The sequence below is a fragment of the Ochotona curzoniae genome, unplaced genomic scaffold (assembly GCF_017591425.1).
Source record: "Ochotona curzoniae isolate NIBS_2020 unplaced genomic scaffold, NIBS_Ocur_1.0 scaffold_2587, whole genome shotgun sequence".
In the NCBI taxonomy this organism is placed as follows: Eukaryota; Metazoa; Chordata; class Mammalia; order Lagomorpha; family Ochotonidae; genus Ochotona; species Ochotona curzoniae.
Genome location: NW_024467096.1, coordinates 15,704,370 through 15,727,609, shown reverse-complemented (window position 1 = coordinate 15,727,609; position 23,240 = coordinate 15,704,370). Strand labels below are relative to the sequence as shown.

At 39.3% G+C, this 23,240-nt stretch overlaps 1 protein-coding gene across 5 annotated transcripts in view; it reads right to left on the bottom strand.

The window, feature by feature from the left end:
* VPS8 (VPS8 subunit of CORVET complex) overlaps positions 1–23,240 on the bottom strand; it is a 239,556-nt gene that overhangs the window by 38,603 nt on the left and 177,713 nt on the right. For all 5 annotated transcript variants that reach the window (XM_041002876.1, XM_041002875.1, XM_041002877.1 and 2 more), the window contains 5 exons: positions 19,393–19,474; positions 18,194–18,276; positions 12,379–12,459; positions 9,656–9,825; positions 6,265–6,430 (listed from right to left, as the gene is read on the bottom strand). In XM_041002876.1, the coding sequence (XP_040858810.1) occupies positions 6,265–6,430; positions 9,656–9,825; positions 12,379–12,459; positions 18,194–18,276; positions 19,393–19,474 (582 nt within the window). The remainder of the gene's footprint in view (positions 1–6,264; positions 6,431–9,655; positions 9,826–12,378; positions 12,460–18,193; positions 18,277–19,392; positions 19,475–23,240) is intronic.

Genomic DNA, 23,240 nt, shown 5'->3' with positions numbered 1-23,240 from the left:
CATAGCTCAAGTAGTTGGGTCCCAGAAACCCAAGCTGGAGACTGGAGTGAATTCCTAGCTTCCGGCTCTCTGCCTGGCCATGTGCAGAACAGACTAGCAGATGGGAGTTTACTTTCTCTGTTTATCTATCTTTTCCTCTTTGTCTCCTTGACCTTGAAACAAATAAATATAATACTTTAAAGAATAAAAACCAGGGCCCAGCGGTGTGGCCTAATGGCTAAAGTCCTTGCCTCGAATGTGCTGGAATCCCATATGGGCGCCGGTTCTAATCCCAGTAGCTCCACTTCCCATCCAGCTCCTTGCTTGTGGTCTGGGAAAGCAGTCAAGGACGGGACCCTGCTTTGGAACCCTGCACCCTTGTGGGAGACCTGGAAGAAGTTCCTGGCTCCAGGCTCTGGATCGGCAAAGCACCGGCCATTGTGATCACTTGGGGATTGAATCATTGGATGGAAGATCTTCCTCTCTCCTCTTCTCTGTATATCTGACTTTGTAATAAAAATAAAATAAATCTTAAAAAAATCCAATCTACTCATCTATGGCATTTTATGGGTTTAAGCCTTAAAAAAAAAAAAAGAAGAAAAACCAACCTGTTCACTAGTTGCTAAGCCTATTTAAGCCCAGTTTCTTCAGTCTTACCCCCTCACTCCCTGCTATTTTTCCACTTAAACACTATGTTCTAACCACTCATATTTTTTAGTTCCTTGAATAAGTCATTTTCTTCCTTAGAACATTCAAGTTTGCAGTTTTCTTTTGTCTGAAATGCTTTCTCACATGGCTGGTATGGTACCTTCTGTTCCTCAGGTCTTAAAACTACTCAGACAGAATTCCCTGACTACCTAATCCCAAGTGAGTTTCCCTCATGCTGTTTTCCCCATAACAGCCTCCCCTTCATATCAATCTTATACCTAACACAATTTGAAACTCTGTATTTGAGATGTCTTTCTACTTAATTATTGCGATGCTCTCTTGCTACCTGTCTAAGCTACAGATACCTACTGTATTCCAACAGAGAACCAAGAACACTCTTTGACCCAAGGTAGGTATATGACAAATACTGGCTGAAGTAACCAATCATTGCTAGAAAATAATGATGAGATTACTGGAAAATAGGCAAAAATTTTATATTAGCATCATCAATCATTTCTATGTGCCTGAGGCACTGACCTTGATTTAATTTACAGGATTTAAAGATATTATTTGAGAAATGTTGCCATTTCAGAATACCAAAGTCTCATTTTTGAATACTTAATTTGAATATAACCTGGTTATATCAGGGAGTTCATACTCTATTAACATGACAAATGAAAATAAAGCATTAACACTGAGTTCTTATTTCATTAAATGGTATGTAACCCATATCTCCATTTTATAGTTGGAATTCAAAATAAATATGCAATCTGTAATGGTTAATAGAAAACTGTGACTAGTGAGTATAAACAAACATAATTTACAATTACTTGCAAGTTGCAAATACCACCCTCTCATATTATTTATAAATCTACCCAAAAAGACAAAACATTTTCTTAGACAACTATAAACAAACAAGCCCATGTCCTAAGAAACAGATCACCTTATCTCTTTAATTCTCTCCTTCTGTGATTATTCAAGGATGAGAGGGAAAATGACTTGTTCTTCAGATATTTAACCCTTAGAGAAAAAGTAAAAACCCTGTCTCTTACTTGTACTGGCTGAATATGTGTGCAATATGTTATACAGCTTATTAATAAATGTCTAAATGCTCTTATTTTTTGAAGTCAAAAGGAACAACAACTTAAGTGTTTCTGGTATATAACAAGTCCTAGCTCATTACTTGCTCTCAAGAACTTCAAATTTTGCTAATAATACCTCATATTTTGCTAATAATGTTTAGGCTGCTGAAGTTTAATACATCTTATGTTACTTTTCATTGGATTTATATCAACTTACCTGTGGACCAGTGACTATGGTTTTAAAAAATATTAATAGTGAGCTAATATCTTCTCATGCTAATCAGTTCCAAGGAAGGTGGTTATTTGTTATTATTAATTTAGGAAAGGAATAATGAAAGATGAAATTTAAATTATTTAATGATAGCAATATAAGTGAATAAAATTTGTTGGGAGATGTAACAGAATGTTGAGAACCTCAGTCAGAATTAGCTTCCACTATGTATTTCACCTGTGGGTATTTATGCAGCTGAAGCGGCCAGTGAATCCTACAGACTTAGGAGGTCTGTCCTGTAGATCCAAAGTATCACATCAAGCTGTGGTAAGATGGGGAGGGAGGACGCATATTTTAGGTGGGAGAGCAATTTAGATAATTTTTCCTGCTTGTAAAGCATAAAGTCCCAATTCCAGAGGGAAGCAGGCTGAGTGAGTAAGCTTATGTAAACTTGTTGGTAGTCTACAAACATGAGCATTATTGCTCATATATACTGATCATCACGGTCACGATGGAGCTCCCCTCTCAAAATAAATTAGATCAGATAGACGGAGACCAATAAAGAAAGCTTAGAACCAGACAGGAAACAGTCAGCTTGGACTCACATATACCTTACTAGGTAGGACACAAAGATTAGTTACTTCTGACTAAGGTATTGAAGATTTCTCTGCACACCCCTCCTAAAACTGTTCTGCACCTCAATTGTTAACATATGCCTTGTTTCCTAAAATTCGCCAAGTTCAGTAAGAATTATGATTTAATACTATCAACTGCTAAATATAAAAATGAAAATAGATATGAGAGAGCTAAAGAGTACCTTATAAACATTCTAAGGTGTATAGCAGCCGGTTGTATACAAACTAAAACTGAAATGTCAATGAAGGTGGCACAGGATGTGGTTAAGAACTTGCATTTTCTAACATATTGGTCACTCAATACCATGTCAATTAACTCCATGATGTAAATTGTTGTCGATGTTATGTTGTGGTTTTTCATTGGATGGGATGATATTCTGCCAGCTCTACTTTCAGACCTGGGATGGTCTCCCCAAGAAACTGCTGAATTTATCTGGACAATAAGATGCTGGACTCTATGCATGGTACATGCTTGCAATGAAAGAACCATGGCTGGATTTGAACTGTACTACTGCAACAACGTGGAGGAGTCCAACATGGGGGGAGTGGGTATGGGGAGGGGTTGGAGGAATCCCAGAACCTATGAAACTGTGTCATTAAATGATATTACATTTAAAAAATGTAAGATTTGTGTGTTGAAAATTAAAAAGCATGGATGAAGTAATTCAAAGAAGACTAAGAAATATGCCATTTTTATGGATTAGAATGATTTAATAATGGTCAATACTTTTCCCAAAGTGACCAACAGATTTAACATAAACTCAATAAAACTCCAGAAGTTTTTGTTTTGTTTTGTTTTTGTAAAAAAACAAGTTTACTTCAAACTGTAAAATGAAGTTAAAAAAAACAGTCAAACTTTAGAAAAAACAGTTTGAGGACTCACAAAACCTGATTACCAAGTTTAACTATATTTTGGAGACAGGATAGCTAGGTTAATAAAAGATAATGCAATGTTCAGAAATAGACCCATACATACATGGTCACTGTTTTAGAATAAGGTATAAAGGTAATTCAGTTGATAGTCATATGCAAATAATGAACCTTAACTCATATTTTAGACCACATATAAAAATGAACTCAATACGGATCAGTGGTTGCCAGGGATTTAGGGAGAGATACTGATCATTGAGAAACATGGGAGACTGCTAATGGTGACAATAATACTGCTCTAGATCTTGACTGTGGAAGTAGTTGTCATAATTTACAGGTGAATTTATTGCTTCTACGTTATGTTAAGGGGTAAAATCTATTCTAACACTGAAAACTATCTAGGAAGAAAAATATCCAGTTGGCACCAACCAGGCAATAATATAAGTAATCACAAACTGATAACTGGAGAGTTCAAGATGCAATAATTTAAATATGGAAAAGCTCCCCTATTTGAATTTGGATTTAATTTGAAAATGCTGGAAATCACAGAACCCATTTTTTTCTTCCTGCATACAAACAAGGAAGCATTTTAGATTAATAGTTAAAATTTTTTAATCTGTGAACTTTACTAAACATCTTTTTTCTATAGGTTATGCAAACATCTCTAACTCCAACAATGAACCCTCTAGCTTTAAATCTGTTCCTTATTTATTGCTCTTTATTTTGGTGAATGACACCTCCATACCCATTCAGTTGGCCTTTATTCCAAGTTTAAAGCAGAGCTCCTAAAGCCTCCTGAGTAACAGTCTTTTGTATGCCGAGGTGAAGAGTGGCTGGGGACCACTAGACAGCTGCAGGACGAAGGCAGTTGCCAAACAGATCCATAAGGTGATGAGAGGTTTGTAACTTTCAAACCTCATCCCTTGACTGGGGGAAGGGAAAAGGGCTTGAGATCCAGCACAATCACAGCAGTCAATGATCTAATCAATCGTGACTTACATCCCTCCCAGCTCCAAAGAACAGGGCTGCAGGATTTTCTGGTTTGGATAAGACACTTGGCCAACAATGTGCTTGGAAAGTATTGGATCTGGACAGGGCTTAGAATCTACCACTCCTCACTTCCATCACAGACACCCTATGCATCCCTTCCATTTGGCTGTTCTTCAGCTGCAGACTTTGTAATAAACTGTCATATGTAGAAAAGAAAAAAAGAAATTTTCTTCAGTTCTTTGAGTCATTTTAGAGAATTATAGAACATGTTAGGTGGTCATGGGGACCTCTGAATTTGTAGCCAAGTGGACAGAAGTGTAAGTAGCAACTGTGTCTGGTTTATGATTGGCATTCACAGTGAAGACAACCCTGTGCCACTGAAGCATTAAATCTTGGCACATCTAACTCCAGGCAGTTAGTGTCAGAATTTATTAGAATTGCTAGACACCTACGTGATAAACAGGGAACTGGTGTCCTAACTAGTCCTGGAAAGGGCATTACATATTTGGACTCAGAAAAACTGGAGAATGACTATTTAAAGTGTGTTTACCATTTTACTGACTCTAAACCCCCACAGGATGAGACCATGTTTCTCATGTCTGCCACTGTATCCTCACCTACCCAGTACATTCAAACTTCAGTCAGTGAAAATACAAACAGGTTGCCTATCACTGGGGTAAACACGTTCCAAGTTGTTACTTGGCAGAGAAGCTAGTGGCAAGGTCTTCCTTGGCTCTACTTCTAACACCGAAAGCTAATGAAACAAACCAAGAGAACCAACAAATCCAGTGTTTCAGGTGTGACATGAAGCTGACTACAGCACAGGGAACCATAGAGGAAGCAAGCAGAAGTGGTGAATGTGGCACTACTTCAAAGGGGAAGTGACACCAGGGACAATACATTGATTAAGCCACAGCCCTAGTGACCTCGCCATAGTGAGCCCTTCATGTTGTCATGCTCATGCAAAAGCTGCCAAGCAGTGGGGTTCAAATTCGGTCTACTGTCTGCTTTCAAAAAAAAAAAAAAAAAGCAAGGTTTGGGGAGTGGGCACCATGGCACAGTGTGTTAAACTACTGCTTGGGATACCTGCATCCCATATCAGCACGACAGTTCAAGCTCCAACTACTCTGTTTCTGATGCAGCATTCCTACTAATGAGCCTGGGAGGCAGCAGATGATGGCTTAAGTGCCTGGATACCTGCCACTCAAGTGGGAGAGCCAGAATGGTTCTGGTTTCAGCCTGGCACGGCCCTGGATATGGCAGGCATTTGGGGAGTGAACCAGCAGATGGAAGATTTCTTTGCCTTTCAAGTAAAAATAAACAGTAAGAAATAGTATAGACATTTGCCAAATAAGAGTGTAAACAAACAAAAACCTCTGAGAGTGTGAAATAAGTAAAAATTGTTATTTAGTTGATTAGATTCTAGAAGTCAATGAAAAGTTACTGAAGTGAATACTACTGCATCAGGTTCTCTGAAGAGTTACCAGCCCGAGAGAGCCATTTCGGAGCATGTACAGGCACCTGTACAAGCCCTCCATAAAGGAGTTAATTCTGTGCTCTGCCGTGGGTCAGTAGGTCCCCATTAGTCAAACGTTCTTATAAGGATATCGGAGTGGCTCTATTTAGATAGAACATCTGTTGTTCTCAAACACATGTTTTTTTTTTTTTTCAGAACTGAGCAGAGAGGAGAGGCTCTTCTTCAAAGGCTGAGTGAAAAAAAAAGTATCACTCACTTAACACCCACCAGGTAAACTTGCTAAAGCCTACAGGAGCTGTAGAAAATGAGGCCAGACCTAGACAGAGGACGTCAGTAAACACCATCTGCACCTGGTCACTAAAGCAATCTTACCTGTGATGTGGCTGTTCTTCCCTTTTTCGTTTCAGATGAATTTTCACTTAGTTTTCCTACTTTGTTACTTGAGCTGCATTTGTAACATGTCCACCTTGTTTGGCCTTCAATTTCTATGGTGCATTCTTTGCTTTGTAGACAGAATGAGTGATACAAATGGCCACAGCTGCAAAATGAAGGCAATCAATTCACACTTTCATTATCTCAAGAACTGTAAGTTATGTTAGACCGTACTCTTAAGTAATAAAGATCTCCAGTAAGCTGCAGTGTACTGAGGGTTGTAAGAAAGAAGAAGGCAAAGGTATTTGCTGCTGTCCTTTTCTTATAAAAATCCAAACTCAGGGCCCAGCACCATGCTGCAGCTGGTTGAGTCACCACTTGCTGTGCCAGCATCCCATACTGGCACCAGTTCAAGCCCTGGCTGCTTAACCTCAGATCCTGCTCCCTGGCAATGCACCTGGGAAAGCAATAGCAGATGGCACAGGTGCTTTGGTCTTTGAACCATGAGAGTGACAGGGAGAAAGCTTCTGCCTCCTGGCATGAGTCAGGACTATCTGCTACAGCTGGTCAGGAGGTGAAACACTAGATTAAAGTGCTCATTCTCTAGCTCTTTCTCCCTCTCTCCCCAACTCTTTCTCTTTGTCTTTCTGTAACACTGCCTTTCAAATAAATAAATAGACCTTAAAAAAAAATCCAGACTTACATATTTGTATATTTAAGTGTGAGTAGGAACAAAATCACAGTTGTCTCGTTTTAAACCACCTGGAGGATGAACTGAACTTCTGTTTATCTCTCAAACTATGAAATTCTAACATTATTTTTAGATAGCTTAGAAAAACAGCAATTGGGAAAAATCATAATTATGTAAGTAGCTTGAGAATGGCATGAGTGGCCTGCCTCATCAAATTCAAGGCAATAGCCATGATTTGCTTAAACATTTATAAAAATGTGATTGGTATATGATAAATCCTTACAAAGAACATTTCTATTATTTACATTAAATTACCAAGTGGGGTATATTATATATATTCTATACTCTTCCTTTCTGTAGTGACTGTTGCTCCTTTAGTGATTCCTTCTAGTTCAATAGCTTTGAGGTGTTACCTATCACTCCTAATTACTACATAAGTATCTTCAACACAGACCTCTTCCTTACACTCCATCTACTTTAGCTATCTATCAAGTGTTTTAACATATGCAAAACCAGAACACTAGCTTCCAACCTGCCCTATCCCACCCTCAAGCTCTCATTTAATGTTCTATATCTAAATAAATGGCAATTATATCCTTCCAGCTTTCCTGAAAAAACTTCAGAGTCAGCTCTGACTATTCTTGCTTTCATACCAAAATCTTCACTGTCCCTTAGGCCGTCTCTCATGTGATTCAATGAAAGAGCCCAGATAACTGCTTTGTGTTCTCTGTGACTCTCTGTTTCTATCTTCCACAAGGCCATCAGAGTGATTCATAAGGTGGAAGTAAGATCACACCATCCCTAACCTCAAAATCACTCAATGGCTTCTCATCTCTGGGCAAAAGTCCAACCTTTTATACTGATCCAATCCAGCTTGTCCATAACTTGGCCTGTGCACCTCCTCCAAAGTCCCCTTTCATCACTTTCCATTTTGTGCACATGCTTAGGGTTACTAGCCCCGTCTCTCCCTGGCCCTGCAGGACCCCAGGAATGCCGTGTCTCCTGGTTCTGATTCTCTGCCTGGGGCACTGGTCCCTTCACCTGCACAGCCACTTCTTGTAAGTCTCTGTCCAAGCATCTCTTAAGAAGTGAACCTTCCCTGGCTATTCTTTATACACTGGTGGCTCCCAATGTTCTCTTTGTCTGTCATGGTTCATTTTTACTCATACAATTATTATTGATTGTACTTTAATAAACTGATTTTTTAAAAAAAGATTTATTTTATTTTTATTGGAAAGGCAGTTATACAGAGATGAGAACAGACACAGAGGAAGATCTTCTATCCATTGACACACTCACAAGTGGCTGCAATGGCAAGAGCTGCATCGATCCAAAGCCAGGAGCCCAGAGCCTCTTCCAGGTCTGTCACATGGGTGTAGGGTTCCAAGGCTTTAGGCCATCCTCAACTGCTTTCTCAGGCCACAAGCAGATAGTTGGATGGGAAGCGGGGCTGCTAGGATACAAACTGGCACCCCATGGGATCCCAGTGTGTGCAAGTCGAGGACTTTAGCTATTAAGCTACCGCACCTGGCCCAATGGACTGATTTTTTTTTTTAAACTGTCTATCACCTCCTTATCAACGAGGTTTTTCTTGTAAGCTCCTCCCTTTAACATATGCTTTCCCATAGTAGTTGACACTCTGACATTTCATTTTTCTTGAATAATATCATTATAATGTTTAACGAATAGTACTTGATAAACAGTAGGTGCTGAATGAATGAATTCTTTGTATAATCAGAAATATTCCTTCTTTCAATTACCCAGTTTTCTTGCATAGGTGACATCTGTAAAGTGCAAACTCATTCCAGGTACCATATAATATACCTTACATAATTTATCTCATTAAATCTTTATAAAACCCTAAGAGGTTATTATTTTGATTTGCAGATGGAGAGACAAAATATGAAGATGTTAAATAAGTTGCCCAGAGACTTGCAGCTAGCATCTCAAGATACGAACTCCTGAAATTTGGTTCCAGAGTCTACATGAAATTGCCTCTATTATCCGGAAATTCTGGATGGCCCATATTGGCTCTGAGACCAGCCCCTTTCCTTCTGTACTACACCTGTTCTTTGCACTGTGGCTTAAATATTTCCAGTCTCAACATGCCTCCTGATTCTGACCAGAAAAATCTATCTACTTGGTATCCTTATTATCCTTATCTAGCAGTCATCCAAAATCTAACATCTGTCAATTATAAACTCTTGATTTCTTCAGGTCCTTCATCTGTTACCCTTGGTAAGGTGATCACCAGTGGCTCAGGCAAAAAGATGTAATTTTCACCACCCCCCACACTCCCTATGTGTGGTATATGAGCAAACCAGGCCTTTCTTTAGAATATATTCTAAACACCAACTCTTCTCAGTACCTTCCCTCCCACCTCTCTCATTCCTCAGAGATGCCTTCCCTCACTGTGCTTTCTTAAAATTGCAGTCTCCTCCAGAACACTTCATTCCTCCATCCTCTTGCCCAGCATTTTGTTTCTTCATAGTTCTTACCACTCTGCCACTCTGTATTTATTTCCTGCCAGAGTGCCGTAACCTCTACTCCCATCCATCATCTGGGAAAATGTAAGGTCACTGCAGGCAGCTACTTGCCAGTCTTACACACTGATAGAACAACGGGACTAGGGCTATGTATCCACATGATTCCTGCTGGTGACATCATACATGTGCAAATACCACGTGTTTCATCTCTTACCTAAAGACAATAATTTCATCAGCCACCTCGTGGCGTCTCTTGTACTGCTGCAAGCATATAGAGCAGTAGTCCTGTTTGGGATTCAGTCCTCTGGTGACTGAAGCTCTCAGGTTACACAGTGACCAATGGAGATCTTGATTTAAGAGGCTAGTTGTTGTTTCCAGCAGAGTCTGTGAAAGGCCAAAAGAGAAACAAAGACAAGAGGGTTAACAGCCAAAGAAATTGAGGAGATGAATGGGGAATAACACCTGTTTGATTTTCAAAGGGATAAAGTGGATGAAACTTACACTGGAACGCCCAAACTCTCAAGCAGTTAATCTTAATGTGCAGAGTAATGACGAGTGCACACATTAAGACTCTCAAGTCTGCCACTAATTTCTACTGTGAAATGTGCGCTCTGCCATTCTGTGGCTTAATTCAGTATTGATGACTTTCAAATGACTAGATAAGACCGGGTGTATATATTACATTTATGCAATAACTTCTCTCTGAGTGACTCAGAGTGTTGTAACAAAGAACAAAGCTAAATCTGCATTCCTGATTTTTTTTTTTTAAATTGAAACCACACTCATGGCAATGTTTCAAATAACCTTTCACTGGGAAAGCTAATGGCCATTACTCAGTGCTCATCTCCCTTGGGCAGGGAGATCACATTTTCCTGATCAGCAATTATAAGCCACTTGAATCTACTCAAGGCTATGACATTTGTCATTAAGTCACATAAAGACATTTTCATAGCTATCACACTAAGTCATTTTAAGGCTTGCATTCACAGATAACATTTGGATATGCAGTTGGGTTCTTTTTGTTCATTCCAAATGGGAAGACAGAGCTTGGTCCTGCATACCCTTCTTTCTATGTGACCTAGCTCAGCCTTTAACTACATCTGTCAAGGAGAACTCTGAGTTCTAATTGTCAGTTCTAATTCCTTCCATCCACGCTGTCTTTTTCTCCTCCTCTGTAGTTGTGAAGCTGGGCAACATTTCCTGTCTTGCACTCAGCTTGCCTTCCACTAACCTCGTCTCTGTGCCTGCAGGGCCATCAAGCTTCACTGGGCTGTGCTTAGCACAACAGCAATTCTGACAACACTTTAAAAAGCTCTGTGTCATTCCAATTTTTCTTTCTCTTTTCTCAGACTCTTAAAGTAGACACTGCATCCAACATGCCTCAGTGGTGCTCTCCCTAGGTGGCCTCATGAGTTATGTTGACATTTACTAAGGAATAAATTCTTTACAGCAAGGTACCTCACTGAGAATGAAAGTTACAGGGATTATTTGAGTAAACTGAAGACTAATGGTAGCTTTGGGTTACGGGCAACAATCTGTTTCAGAATGCTTACAAGAATATTCATTTAATTCTATTTTACCCTTTTAAAAAAGATTTATTTTTATTGGAAAGTCAGATATACAGAGATAAGAAGAGACATAGAGAAAGATCTTCTGTCCGTTGATTCACTGCCCAAGCAACCACAATGGCCAGAGCAGTGCTGATCCAGGAGCTTCTTCCAGGTCTGGCACGTGGATGCAGGGTTCCAAGGCTTTAGGCCATCCTCAACTGCTTTCCCAAGCCACAAATAGGAAGCTGGATGGGAAGCGAGGCCACTGGGATTAGAATTGGCACCCATATGGGATCCAGGCATGTGCAAGGTGAGGACTTTTAGTTACTAGGCTACCACACCAGGTCCTATTTTGCACTTTCTATGTTCATGCTGAATCTTATTTTTCATGAGCTATAGCTTATGTTTAATTATTTTTGTAGAAAGTCTTTTCCTACATTCATTCTGAAAAAAAAAAAGATGTTTGTTTAATTGCCAATGAATTACAAGAATAACACAAATCTAACTTAGATGCATTTCCATATTCTGGAATACACGTGTGTGTGTGTGTTCACGTGTGTAAAAATTCAGGTCAGGAGAAATTTAAAAACAGAAAAATCCACAAAATGCGCCTCAATCTACTTAACTTTTAGTTCCTCTTCTCCCCACTCTTTTCCTTCAAAAAACTTAATTTTTAATATTGTCCACAAAGCTGAGAGGAATATATGCCCCTGTGGGCCACTGATTAGGGTAGAAAGGGTCAGACAGAGAAGAAGGTGGATGGGACAAACGTTTCAGGTTTGTTTTTTCTCCCCCGTTTCCGCTGAATGAGAAGGGGAGGGAGCTAACTGCTGCTTGCTGTCAAACTAATCAGCACCTGGGCATGGGAAATGGTCCTTTGATGATGCCTTTAGGGACCCAGAGTGTTTGAGGGTGTTACTTGAGTATCTGTAATAGTTCTGAGACTTTATTGGTTTCACCGTACCAGGGTTTAGGAAATCTTTTCAAGGTCTATTGGCTGACCAATTCTACTTTAGCATATCCACACACCCAGACACTTGCTGCAAAAATTGGCCAAGTGAGCCGTCCAAGCTGTTGTGCTTTCCTCTGACGAGCCACTCGATGTCCTTTTCCGATCTAGATGAGCTAGCTATCATGTCCCCCATGTGCATGCTATATACTGGGCATGCTATATACTGCACAGGCATCAGCAACAGAGGAGGCCTAGTCCCATAGACTACATATCTTGTGATTTTTCCCTCTGGCCAGGGTTTGAGTCCAGTTGTCTAGTTGGGGAGTCTCCCAAGAAACCTTGCCTGGGGTGACTACAGACTTGACTCTGGCGTGCTAGCTTATGGTCAGGATCTGTCCCTAGGACAAACACAGATGTAACAAGTAACTTACTTACCTGCTCGTAGTTAAAGGTATCTAACATTCCCAGAATAAGTCCCTGGATTTCTCCAAGTTTTCCTTTTCCATAAACTGGATCCTAATTAGAAAAAAAATTACAAACATTATAATTGTTATGATTCTTGGTATTTTAATCTTAATGTTAATTTTATGCATTTATTTGGGAGGCACATATATAAAAATAGAGAACAATATACACAGAGTTCCTGTTCACTGGATCAGCCTCCAATTTCTTGCAAAGGTCAAGATCACAGGGGGCATGAACATAGTCTAGGTCTCACTTGAGCTATCACTACAGTCACAAGATGTGCTTGTCTTTTGTTGTTTGATGGTGGCTCTGGGAGGTTGGGTAGTGCAGTTTCCAACTGCTAGGATTACAGCACTCTTAGTTTATTTGGAACATTTTGAACTTGTCTGCCATGAGCTCCTCTGCTCCCTTTGGAGCTGAGGTTAGGCTGAAGAAATTCAAGGTCCACATGAACTCTGAGTTCATGGGCTGATTAACATATTTACAGGTTTGGGGCTTGATTCGGTCACTTAGGTTTTTGTTATATGTTATATGTTAATTTTCTGCTATATGGTCAGAGATCATACTATGAAGCTAAAGATGCCTGTCAAATATGTGCAGGCCACTTTGAATAGCTGAGACTGTTTTTCTGTCTCAGACTAGCCTTTTACTAGAGGAAAGATGCAGGTCATATACACATTTATAACTTAATTTTTTTTTTCATAAAAGCAGATCTATGTTGATGATTCTCATCTTCACTTAATTATGCTTTTGGTTAAGCTCTTAATAACCACATTTTATTACTCAGTAAAGTGCCAACAGATAGTACAGTATCCTATTATAGGAAATCTACTACAAGATTTACTATAAAATGTGCATTCAATAAGCTAATATAGTTATGGCATTTGTTTATGGCAAAGATGGCTTGGAGAATAAAGAAATCTTAAAAGGTTAAATTCTGGGAAAAATAAGATAGCTTTATAGGTCATTTTTCTATTTATATCAGTGCATTTCACTTTAACATACATAATTTAAAAGGAAAATCATGAAAACTGCCTCCTACTGGGATAACAAATAAATTATAGAATGTAAAAGGAAGCTTGAGGCTTCTGGCACAGCAGGTACAGAATCCACCGGCTCTTCACATCTATTTTCCAAAGATGTCAGCTAGATTATTCAGCAATGAAGAACTGCTGTGTTTGCTCTTTAGCTTGTTTGTAAACTGGAAGAAAAGCACACCTAAGTACCCTATATAGATTTGCCTTTTTCAAATGTTTCCCGTTGCTTTGTGACACCTATTGTGTGTATTTTGTTTTAAAATCAAAATCTTTACTAATTGAACACTTTTTAAAAATGGGAATGATGCCTTTAGCTGCAGCATAAATATAGCATTTGTTTGCTTTAATTTTCTCAGCAACAAAGTCATAAATAGCTTTTTAGAAGCCAAGAATTGCTTTTGCCAGAGTGAAGACAGGATATTAGTAACAAAACTTGTATTAAAAACACTCTCACTTGGCCCGGCTAATAACATAGCGGTTAAAGTCCTTGCCTTGAACGTACCAGGATCTCATGTGGGTGCTGGTTATAATCCCGGCAGCCCCACTTCCCATCCAGCTCCCTGCTTGTGACCTGCAAGCAGTTGAAGGCGGACCGTTTGGGACCCTCATGGTAGACCCGGAAGAAGCTCCTGGCTCCTGGCTTTGGACTGGCTCGGCTCCAGCCATTGCAGCCACTGGGGAGTGAACAATTGGGTGAAAGATCTTCTCCCTGTCTCTCCTTCTCTCTGTGTGTCTGCCTTTGCAATAAAAATGAATAAATCTTAAAACAAAAACAAACACTGTCACTTATCACCTAAGGTTCATTAAAGAAGCCTGTACAATCCATATCCTACGCAGCAGTTAGAATACACGCGCAGAGATCAAAAAGACCTTGGAGAACATCTTATATGAACCTTTCTTCTGAAAAATCATTTTTCAATTGAATCTGAGCATCTTTTTTTAAAGTTTATTTATTTATTTTTAAAGAGAGAGCTACAGAGAGAGAGAAAGAGAGAGAGAGAGAGAGAGAGAGATCTTCCACACACTGGTTCACTTCCCAAATAGCTGCAATGGCAAGGGCTGAGTCAGAACAAAGCTAGGAGCCAGGAACTTCTTTTGGATTTCCTGCATAAGGTCAGCATCATGTCACTAGAGGACTATAAATTAAAATAATGTCTACTTAAATGTCTAAAACACAAAACATTAGCAATATCAAATACTGGCAAGGAGTTGGAGGAACAGAAACTCTTACTCATTGTTAGTCAAAATGCAAAATAATACATGAACTCAGAAAGACACTTTGACAATTTCTCACAAACACAGTCCTAGTAATTCTACTCAGCATCTAACCCAAATGAATTGAAAACTTATATCTATGCAAAAAACTATATATGAATGTTATAGTAGCTTTATTGAAAATTGCCAAAACTTGTATATTCTCTAATTGGTAAATAGAGAGATAAACTGTGATACATCCAAATAACAGAATATCATTCAATGATATAAATAAATGAGTTAACAAGCCACTAAGACACAGTACAACTTTACTTGTATATGCTAAGTGAAAAAAAAAAAATCACCCTAAAAAGGACAGTTTTCAAATATCATGGTTGCCAGGAATGGGGCAGGGAGGATGTAAGGTGGAGTAAGGTGGATTTCTGTGGCCTGACGCTGTGATGGCAGGCACATGACATGACGTAGCTCATTGTAACAAATGTACCTTAGTACAAGATGCTTACACAAGGGGAAACTGTGGGGAAGGAAGAAGGGATAAGTGAGTATCCTCTGTGGTTTTGTGCCTTTTTTCTATAAACCTAATACTGTTCTATTTATTAATAGTAATAATATAAAAAATGAAAGATCTCGATGGTATGGAAGAATGAAACCAGCCTGCCTTTTTAACTGAGCAAATGCTAATGCATCTGCTATGTCCATGTTTTGCTTTTCTGAAATCATTCAGTGTCTCAAGAAGAACTTCTCATCTCCTTGCAAAGAGGGGAACCAGAGCAGAGGACCTGACTGCCTCTGGGAGAGGGGAGAGGTGCACAGTACCTCACTCCCTCCCCCATCACATCTGGTGTCCCTGAGTCTAGAACCTGCTATGTGGGTAGCTAGAATAACACCCTGGGACAGTACGAAAGGGACTGGGGGCCTAGCCACTCATAAACAGCCTTTAAACAAACTCACAACTCTAAGTTCTCAGCTCTCACCTTTCTGAGAGGACAGACTCAACAAGTTCTTGTCAGTATTAAGAGTTTCCACTGTTTGCTAATAACTAAAGTTGCTGCTCTCTGCCTGTCCTTTTTTTTTTTTTTGATCCTTAATACATTGATGTGTGTGTTCTAAGTACATATCGTTTTAACACCTATATTTTAATGAGGGGACTGGCAAGGGAAAAAAAAATCTATATTTAGAGGCTTAACTTCAGTTCCATACCTGATTTAAAAACAAAAGCTTTATAGAGGTCTTATTGACTACAATGTCTTCTGTTGCAATAAATGTATACACCTGTAAAATTAACCCCAAATTCAAGATAAACACTTAAACATCACATCCTATAGTGATCACTCCACATTCCCGCCCTGAACCTGCATCCTTCTACCTTGTCCCCAAACAATCACTATTGTGCTTCTGATTTTTACAGATGGCTTTGCATTTTCTAGAATTTCAGATAGATGGAACTACAGAACAGGTATTCTTTCTTTATTTCATTCAGCATTGTAATTTGGAGATCACCATGCTGTATTGTGTTATGAACCTCATGTCTGTGTCCTCTCCACCCCTCCTCCTTAAATTCATACACCAGAGCCTTAATCCCCATCAGCAGGTCACTTGGAGATGGGACCTTTGTGGGGGTAATGAGGTCAGGACAGTAAAGTCTTCTTGGTGGAGATCAGTAATCCTCTATGAAGACAGAGACAGCCTGCTGGTCCCACCCCTGTCCCCACACCCTTCCCACTTTCCTGCAGGACTCAGTGAAAAGGCAGCCCTCTGAATCAGGAAGAGGGCCTCCATTAACACCCAACCACAATGGCATACTATTACACAACTGCAAGAAATAAATGTTGTTGCCCTTGACCCTTATCACCATAATTAATTATGTAAAACTCATCAAAATAAATAAATACATCTAAAAAAAAGAAATATTGTTTAAGCAACCCAGTTGAAGCCAATTTGTGACAATAGGCTGAGCTAAAGCCCAGTGCATATCAGTAGATCATGTCTCATTATTTTGAAGCACTATTGCATCACAAAGATATATCACAAATTGAAACACAGAATTTAAAAAAAAATGCTTTTTATCAACGGAGAAGCAGGTTTTGGTTCAAACTTATGTGTCTCAGGGCTGACACTGTGGCATAGCAACTAAAACCACCTCCTACAAATGCTGGAATCCCAAATAGCACCAGTACATGTTCCAACGGCTCCACCTGCACTTCCAATCCAGCTCCCCGCTCCCTGATAATGGCGTAGGAAAAGCAGCGGAAGATGGCCCAAATTCCTGGGACCCTGCTACCCATTTGGAAGTCTCAGAAGTTCCTGGTCTGGCCTAGCTCCCACAATGCAGTCATCTGGGGGAGTAAACCAGCATTAAAGAAGATTTTTCTGTCTCTTTCTTGCTAATTCTGATTTTCAAATAATTTTTTAAAAATCATTTTTTTAAAAAAGTATGCATCATAATGTGTGGTTAAAGATTAATATAAATAGACAACTCACTTTTATTTTAGGATTTTGTTTTTTTCTAATTTAGTTGCTTATGCGAACTTCATGGAGATATTACTTTACATATAATTAAAAATGCGATGATTAATGTATTTTAAGATGGTTCCAAGTAGTTTAAATCAAATAATTACTGGGCAAGTGATAGCTACTAAGGATCAAATGAGACAAGTCTAAAAATACATTTGTTTAATGGCAGTGTATGATGTGATGAGAGAGACTACTGGAGCACTCATCTTTATCAGCAAAGGCCCAGCAGCTTGCAACCAGATGGAAAAGAGAAGTTGGCAGGCCTTAAAGCATAGCCTCTTCGGACATTGCCAATCAGACAAAAACAATTTTAAACTTAAAAAGACCAATGGCTCGCTATTTGATTTTGTGTGTGTGCATGTGTCTACACTGCATAATGTAAAGGAAGACAAAATGATTCCTAAGTGTAGTTATTGCTGTTTCCCCAAGGATGCTCACAGATTTTTCTAAATATACATCTTCACAGTATTTTTATGAAGTTAGGAAGATTTTGGCCTTTTTTTTTTTTTTGCTGAATAAAGCATATTGGAATGACATTTCCTACAAAGGCTGTGGACACAAAATCAGTCATCTAGACATGAGTCTTGAATATAAAAACAGTTTTAGGATGAACAAGAAAACCTAAGCAACAATCAGTGATTCAGAAGTGACTGCATGAAATTAATCTTTTGCTGGTAGTTTTGATCAAAAAGGTATAATCCATTGGAAATGAGGGATCATTGTTTCCTGGTCGGCACACCAACAGCAAGCCTATGTATCTGAATCCCAAGGTGACAGTGAACACCTGAAGGCTGCCCTCCTTAACAGATGGTCACATGCTTGTAGCAGAAAAATTACACCAAAGGAGTGACAGACCAGATTCAAGGAGGAACCTAAGTTAAACATTTAGCTAATGTGAAAAACTAACTGCACAATGCTTAAGACCCAACAAAAACACTCATTCAATTTGCTACTTACATACAGCTAAAATATCAGTTCAAACCAATCAACAGGTATGTAATTTCCTCCTTTGAACTCACCTGTAAGATTCTTTGCAGGATTGATGGAAGGGCAATAAAAGCTGCCATACTGTTTAGGACTTGCATGGTCAAGGATTTCAGAGCTGTCACAAGAATTGTTAACAAGGTTAATTTAAAACAGAATGGAGATTTCTTGAAAACTAGAAATACATTTGTTATATGATCTAGCACTTGCATTTCCAGGCTCACATCTAAAAGACAAAAACACATTGTATCTAAGAGTTACCTGCACAAACATGCTTTTAGCAGCACTATTCATAACAGCCAAAATATGGACTCAGCCAAGGTATTCATTATCAAATGAACAGATAAAGAAAATACGGCATAGATGCATAGTGGAATATTACTCAGCTATTAAAAGGAACAAGAATCTATTATTTGCAGAAAAATGAACACAACTGGAGGATATCATGTTGAATGAAATAAACCAGACCCAGAAAGACAAATACTGTGTGTTCTCTCCGGTAAGTGAGAGCTAAGAATTCTGTAAAACTTTTTTATGCTCTCAAACTAATTTGGAAGAATGCTACATTACTTTAGTTTTAATGACCTGTGATTACTCTGAAATTTAGAATTTATCCTCTATGTTTAAAACAGCATTTTTCCGTTTTATTATTATTTATGGCTACTGCCACATTTTTACTAAGGTAGTCTTTCTGCTTTTTATCTGCTGAACCCTTTATATACTAGAGCATCAAGTGTTTTATTGCATTGTAAATTAAAGATATGTTATCTTAAAAGCAAAGGGGAGAAAGGAGAAGGCAGACGGGAGATGGAGGGAGGCTGGAAGAGAGAAAGAATATCACTATATTCTCAGACTGTATCTCTGACCTGTACTGAACTTGTTAAAAACTGAAAAAAATAAGACTTAAATAAGGTTACTTTAAAATAGGAGTCCTTACAGCTTTTATAGTCATGAAGAAATAGTGGCCTTAAACACCTTCAGGAAAACTTACATAAACAAAGCAAGTTTATTCTTTTAAAATAACTGTTGATAAGCTGCAATTACTACTGTTATTCCAGTGCACTAGTGACATGGCAGACAGACTCAAACCTAAAAGATGAAATCATCACTGTAACCTAGTTTCATTAAGAAAACAGTATGAACATGACTTGGGAAAGACACCATAATGAAGACGTGTGTGAGTAAAAGTGCACTGAAGACCCAGGCAGCTCACTCGCTTAGGTTCTGACCTTACCTTCGGCATGCAGAGGAGGGGCGGTGGGACTGGTCAGCTTCTGAGGGGCCATCATTGCCTCCAACAACGGAAACCACAGTGCCTGTGATGTCAGAGGAAAGCAAATGCTCTGTGATTTTCAAGAATAGACACTGGGTCAATGTTGTGGTACAGCAGTTTAAGTTGTTGTGTGTGATGCCAGCAGCCCATAACCAAGGGCCAGTTTGAGTCCCATCTAGCTTCCTGCTAACATTCCTGGGGAAACAATGGAAGATGGTCCAAATCCTTGGAGCCCAGCCCCATGTGGGAGACCTGGCTGGAGTTTCGAGCCTACTCTACTGCAGCCTTTTGGGGAGTGAATTAACCAAGGGAAGACTACTCCCTGTTCCTCTCTCTCCCTATCACTCTGCCTTTCAGACAAATAAATAAATCTTTAATAAAAAAGAGAGACTATCAGCAGCACAGTGTTATCTAGGCTGAATTGCATGTATGTACAAAAACAGGAAACATTTGGGAAAAAAGATAATAGGAAGCAAGCATCACAGCTCCAACAGATATCTTCACTGTGCAGACTTGGAAAACATGACACCGAAGGGAAGCAACTGGGGACCTTGGAACTACAACCTCATGTCTCAGGAGAGGGCAGGAGCAGAGCAGCCAGGGCTTCCTGCTAGGTCCTGTCTATGCCGATATGAATGTATCACTGACACAGTCCAAAGGACCTTGTGCATCACTGCAGGAAGCTATAAACAACTCCCACACTGTCCTCCCCCATGATTTTCTACTGTTACATCAAGCAAGAAAAATGAATAAAGGTGATAAAGTAATTTTCCTATATTAAACATTTTATAAAAGATGTATTTATTTATTTGAAAGACAGAGCTACAGAGACAAGAGAGAAAGGAGTCAGACAGGGACAGAGAAAGGGAGTGGGAAATTATCTTATTTGCTGGTTCACTCCTCAAGTGTATACAGTAGCTGGGGTTGGACAAGGCTTATATCAGGAGCTTCACCTAGGTCTCCTACATAGGTACAAAGGGCCAAGTAGCTGGGCAATCTTTTGCTGCTTTCCCAGGTGCAAAAGCTAGGAGATGGATCAGAAGCAAAGCAGCCAGGACTCAAACTGGTACTTATATGGGACGTCAGCACTACAGGTGACTTCTTAGCTACACCAAAGGCTGGCCCTCAAAGCACTATTTTATATTTACTAAGTCATCGCAGATTGAAGAGTGTCAATATTATCACAATGAAAATCACCAACCATGCAAAAGATAAACAGAGTTACCATTTGGTTATAATCCTATCATGTTAGGTACTCAATGTTTTAGATATCTTTTTTCATTTAAATCTTACAATAACTTTACAGAGTAGGAATCATTGTCAGTCACATATTAATCAAGGTTTAGAGAAAACTACCTAATTGGCCAAATATTATACTTCAATAAATTAGCTTTCTGGATTCCAGATTCTGTAGTCTTCCAAAAAATGCCTTATTATGAAAATCAAATTAGTGCATTTTAATGTTTGAATAATGATTTACAAATGCCCTAAACTAGCATTTTAGAAGGGACCCATCACTGTGAATATCCAAAAGGCACCTAGGGAAGCCAGGATTCACTGAGCAGGAAGAATGGTTATGGACAGAAGAGTGTTTCCCCACAGTGCAACAAAATACGGGAGTGGTTTAAGGCCAAGGAGACAGGCTGAGAGCAGCCAAGTCTCCCCCGGGTGACCGTCCACTAAGACCTGCTATCTACTCCCCTTCGAGGGAAAGATTTGGAAAACCTCAGTATGGAAGATTTTATGCTTTCCGTGTATCTTCTTAAGTTACTGAATTATTTGTTATTATTGTGATTCTCTGTTATTGAAATTGTATGTTACTGAATTTTTAATTTATTTCATCCAATATTCATAAAATTTCAATATTACATTGTATTTAAGTAGTTGTATATAATTTACCTTTTAGCTACCTTAACTTCTTTTTACAATAATATATTTTTATGCATTTAATGACTTTCTAATTGTGTACAGCATATCCAATTTTCTTAATAGCTTCTCTTTATTATTTTTATTGGAAAGCCAGACATACAGAAAGAAGGAGAAACAGAGAGGAAGATCTTCCGTTTGATGAATCACTCTCTAAGAGACTGCAATGGCCGGAGCTGAGCCAATCCAAAGCCAAGAGTCAGGAACCTCTTCTGGGTTTCCCATGTAGGTGCAGGATCCCAAAGCTTTGGGCCGTCTTCAACTGCTTTTCTAGGGCACAAGCAGGGAGCTGGATGGGAAGTGGGGCCACTGGAATATGAACTAGCGCCCATATGGGATCTTGGCATGTGCAAGGCAAGGACTTTAGCCACTAGGCTACTGCACTGGGTTCCGGCACATCCAATTTTTAACTCTACTTTTAAAATTTATTATGTTTAGAAGCTTGATTTTTAAATTTTCTTGTTTAATCAAGACAATTTAAAAGAATCACCTTTTTTTTTTTTAAAGGAAACTTTATTCTTGATTTATAAAAGGTAGACTGAAGGAAGCATGGTTGTAGAGGTTACAGCCATGGGCTGTGTTCACATGCTAAAATAGTGGAGTTCATTCAGGAAGTATCCACAGGAATCCTAACTATGTAGTAAAAACATTACTGTCTCAACCCTTCATTACTGAGGCTTAACATTTTAGCCTGGACAGCTCTAAAAATCCATGAGCTGTGGTAAGTATGCAGGACTCAAGGATAATCCTCTCTAGAGAGAGAGAGCAGCACAACTGGACCTGAATCACTTTCCCTTGTTATGTAACAGTCTGTTCTCAGGGAATTACAAGCACAGCAAAGCCACAGATTTTGGGGCCATTAGGGCTGCACACTGGGGTAGCAGTGTAACAGGGACAAAGGTAGAAGTGGTAGAGATTCTGTTCGGGAAAGGACCAACAACTTCCTGAGGTCAAACATGCGGACATACTCCATGATGTTAAATCATTCTGATGGTACTTTTGGTGGGAGATATTGAGGTAATTCATGATCAAACTTCTCAGATATTTTACATTTCCTGACTGCTACGGGGAATGGGGCAGCAGCTCTTGTTCTCACTTCCTCCAATATAAAACAAACAAAACTAACAAATGAAAAACAAAGCAATCAATCACCAAAATCCCATAACACTTAATGTTTGACTTAAGCACCATCACTAAGTAGTATTTACATAACAATGAACATACATATATTTTGTCATTGTTATTATCTTGGTTCAGAGTAAAACAGAAGAAACCAGTTGTTGGAGGAAGGAGAGGCATGTGTGCCTGTGTAAGAGAGGGAGTGACAGACTTTCCTTATATGTCAGACAGAAGAGAATGGGACTCGGCCAAGCCCTCCTGACCTTATATAGTACCATCTCCTAATCCATAAATACATCTCCACCAATCAGCAGCAAGCAGCCTCCACGGTGCTGCTGGGGACGTTCCTCAGTGCACTCTGGCCAAGAACAGCCCAGTATCACCAAATATGACCCTCCTGGAGATGGCAGTGAATTAATACCACCTTTTTGAGCTTGTCTGCAAAGACAATAACAGTCCCTACACAGAAGGTCAAGCTGTGTATAAGCAGAAGTGTTGTGTGGGGCAGAGGGGAGCTGGAAGCCCAGGCTGGCTGCAGTGCAGTGCCACATGCTGGGGTGGAGGGACAGCAACCCAAGGAAAGCTCCCATTCAGCTCCACAAGACAGCTCATCCCCAGCACCCCTTCCTACCATGATGGTTCCCTTTGTTTTAGATCTGATTAACCTTCTTGGGGATGCATATCAGCCTCTTGTCAATTTTGATTTGCAATTTTGTCAATTTTGATTTGACCTTAAAGGATCTGGGGTCAGCAACAAAGGTAGA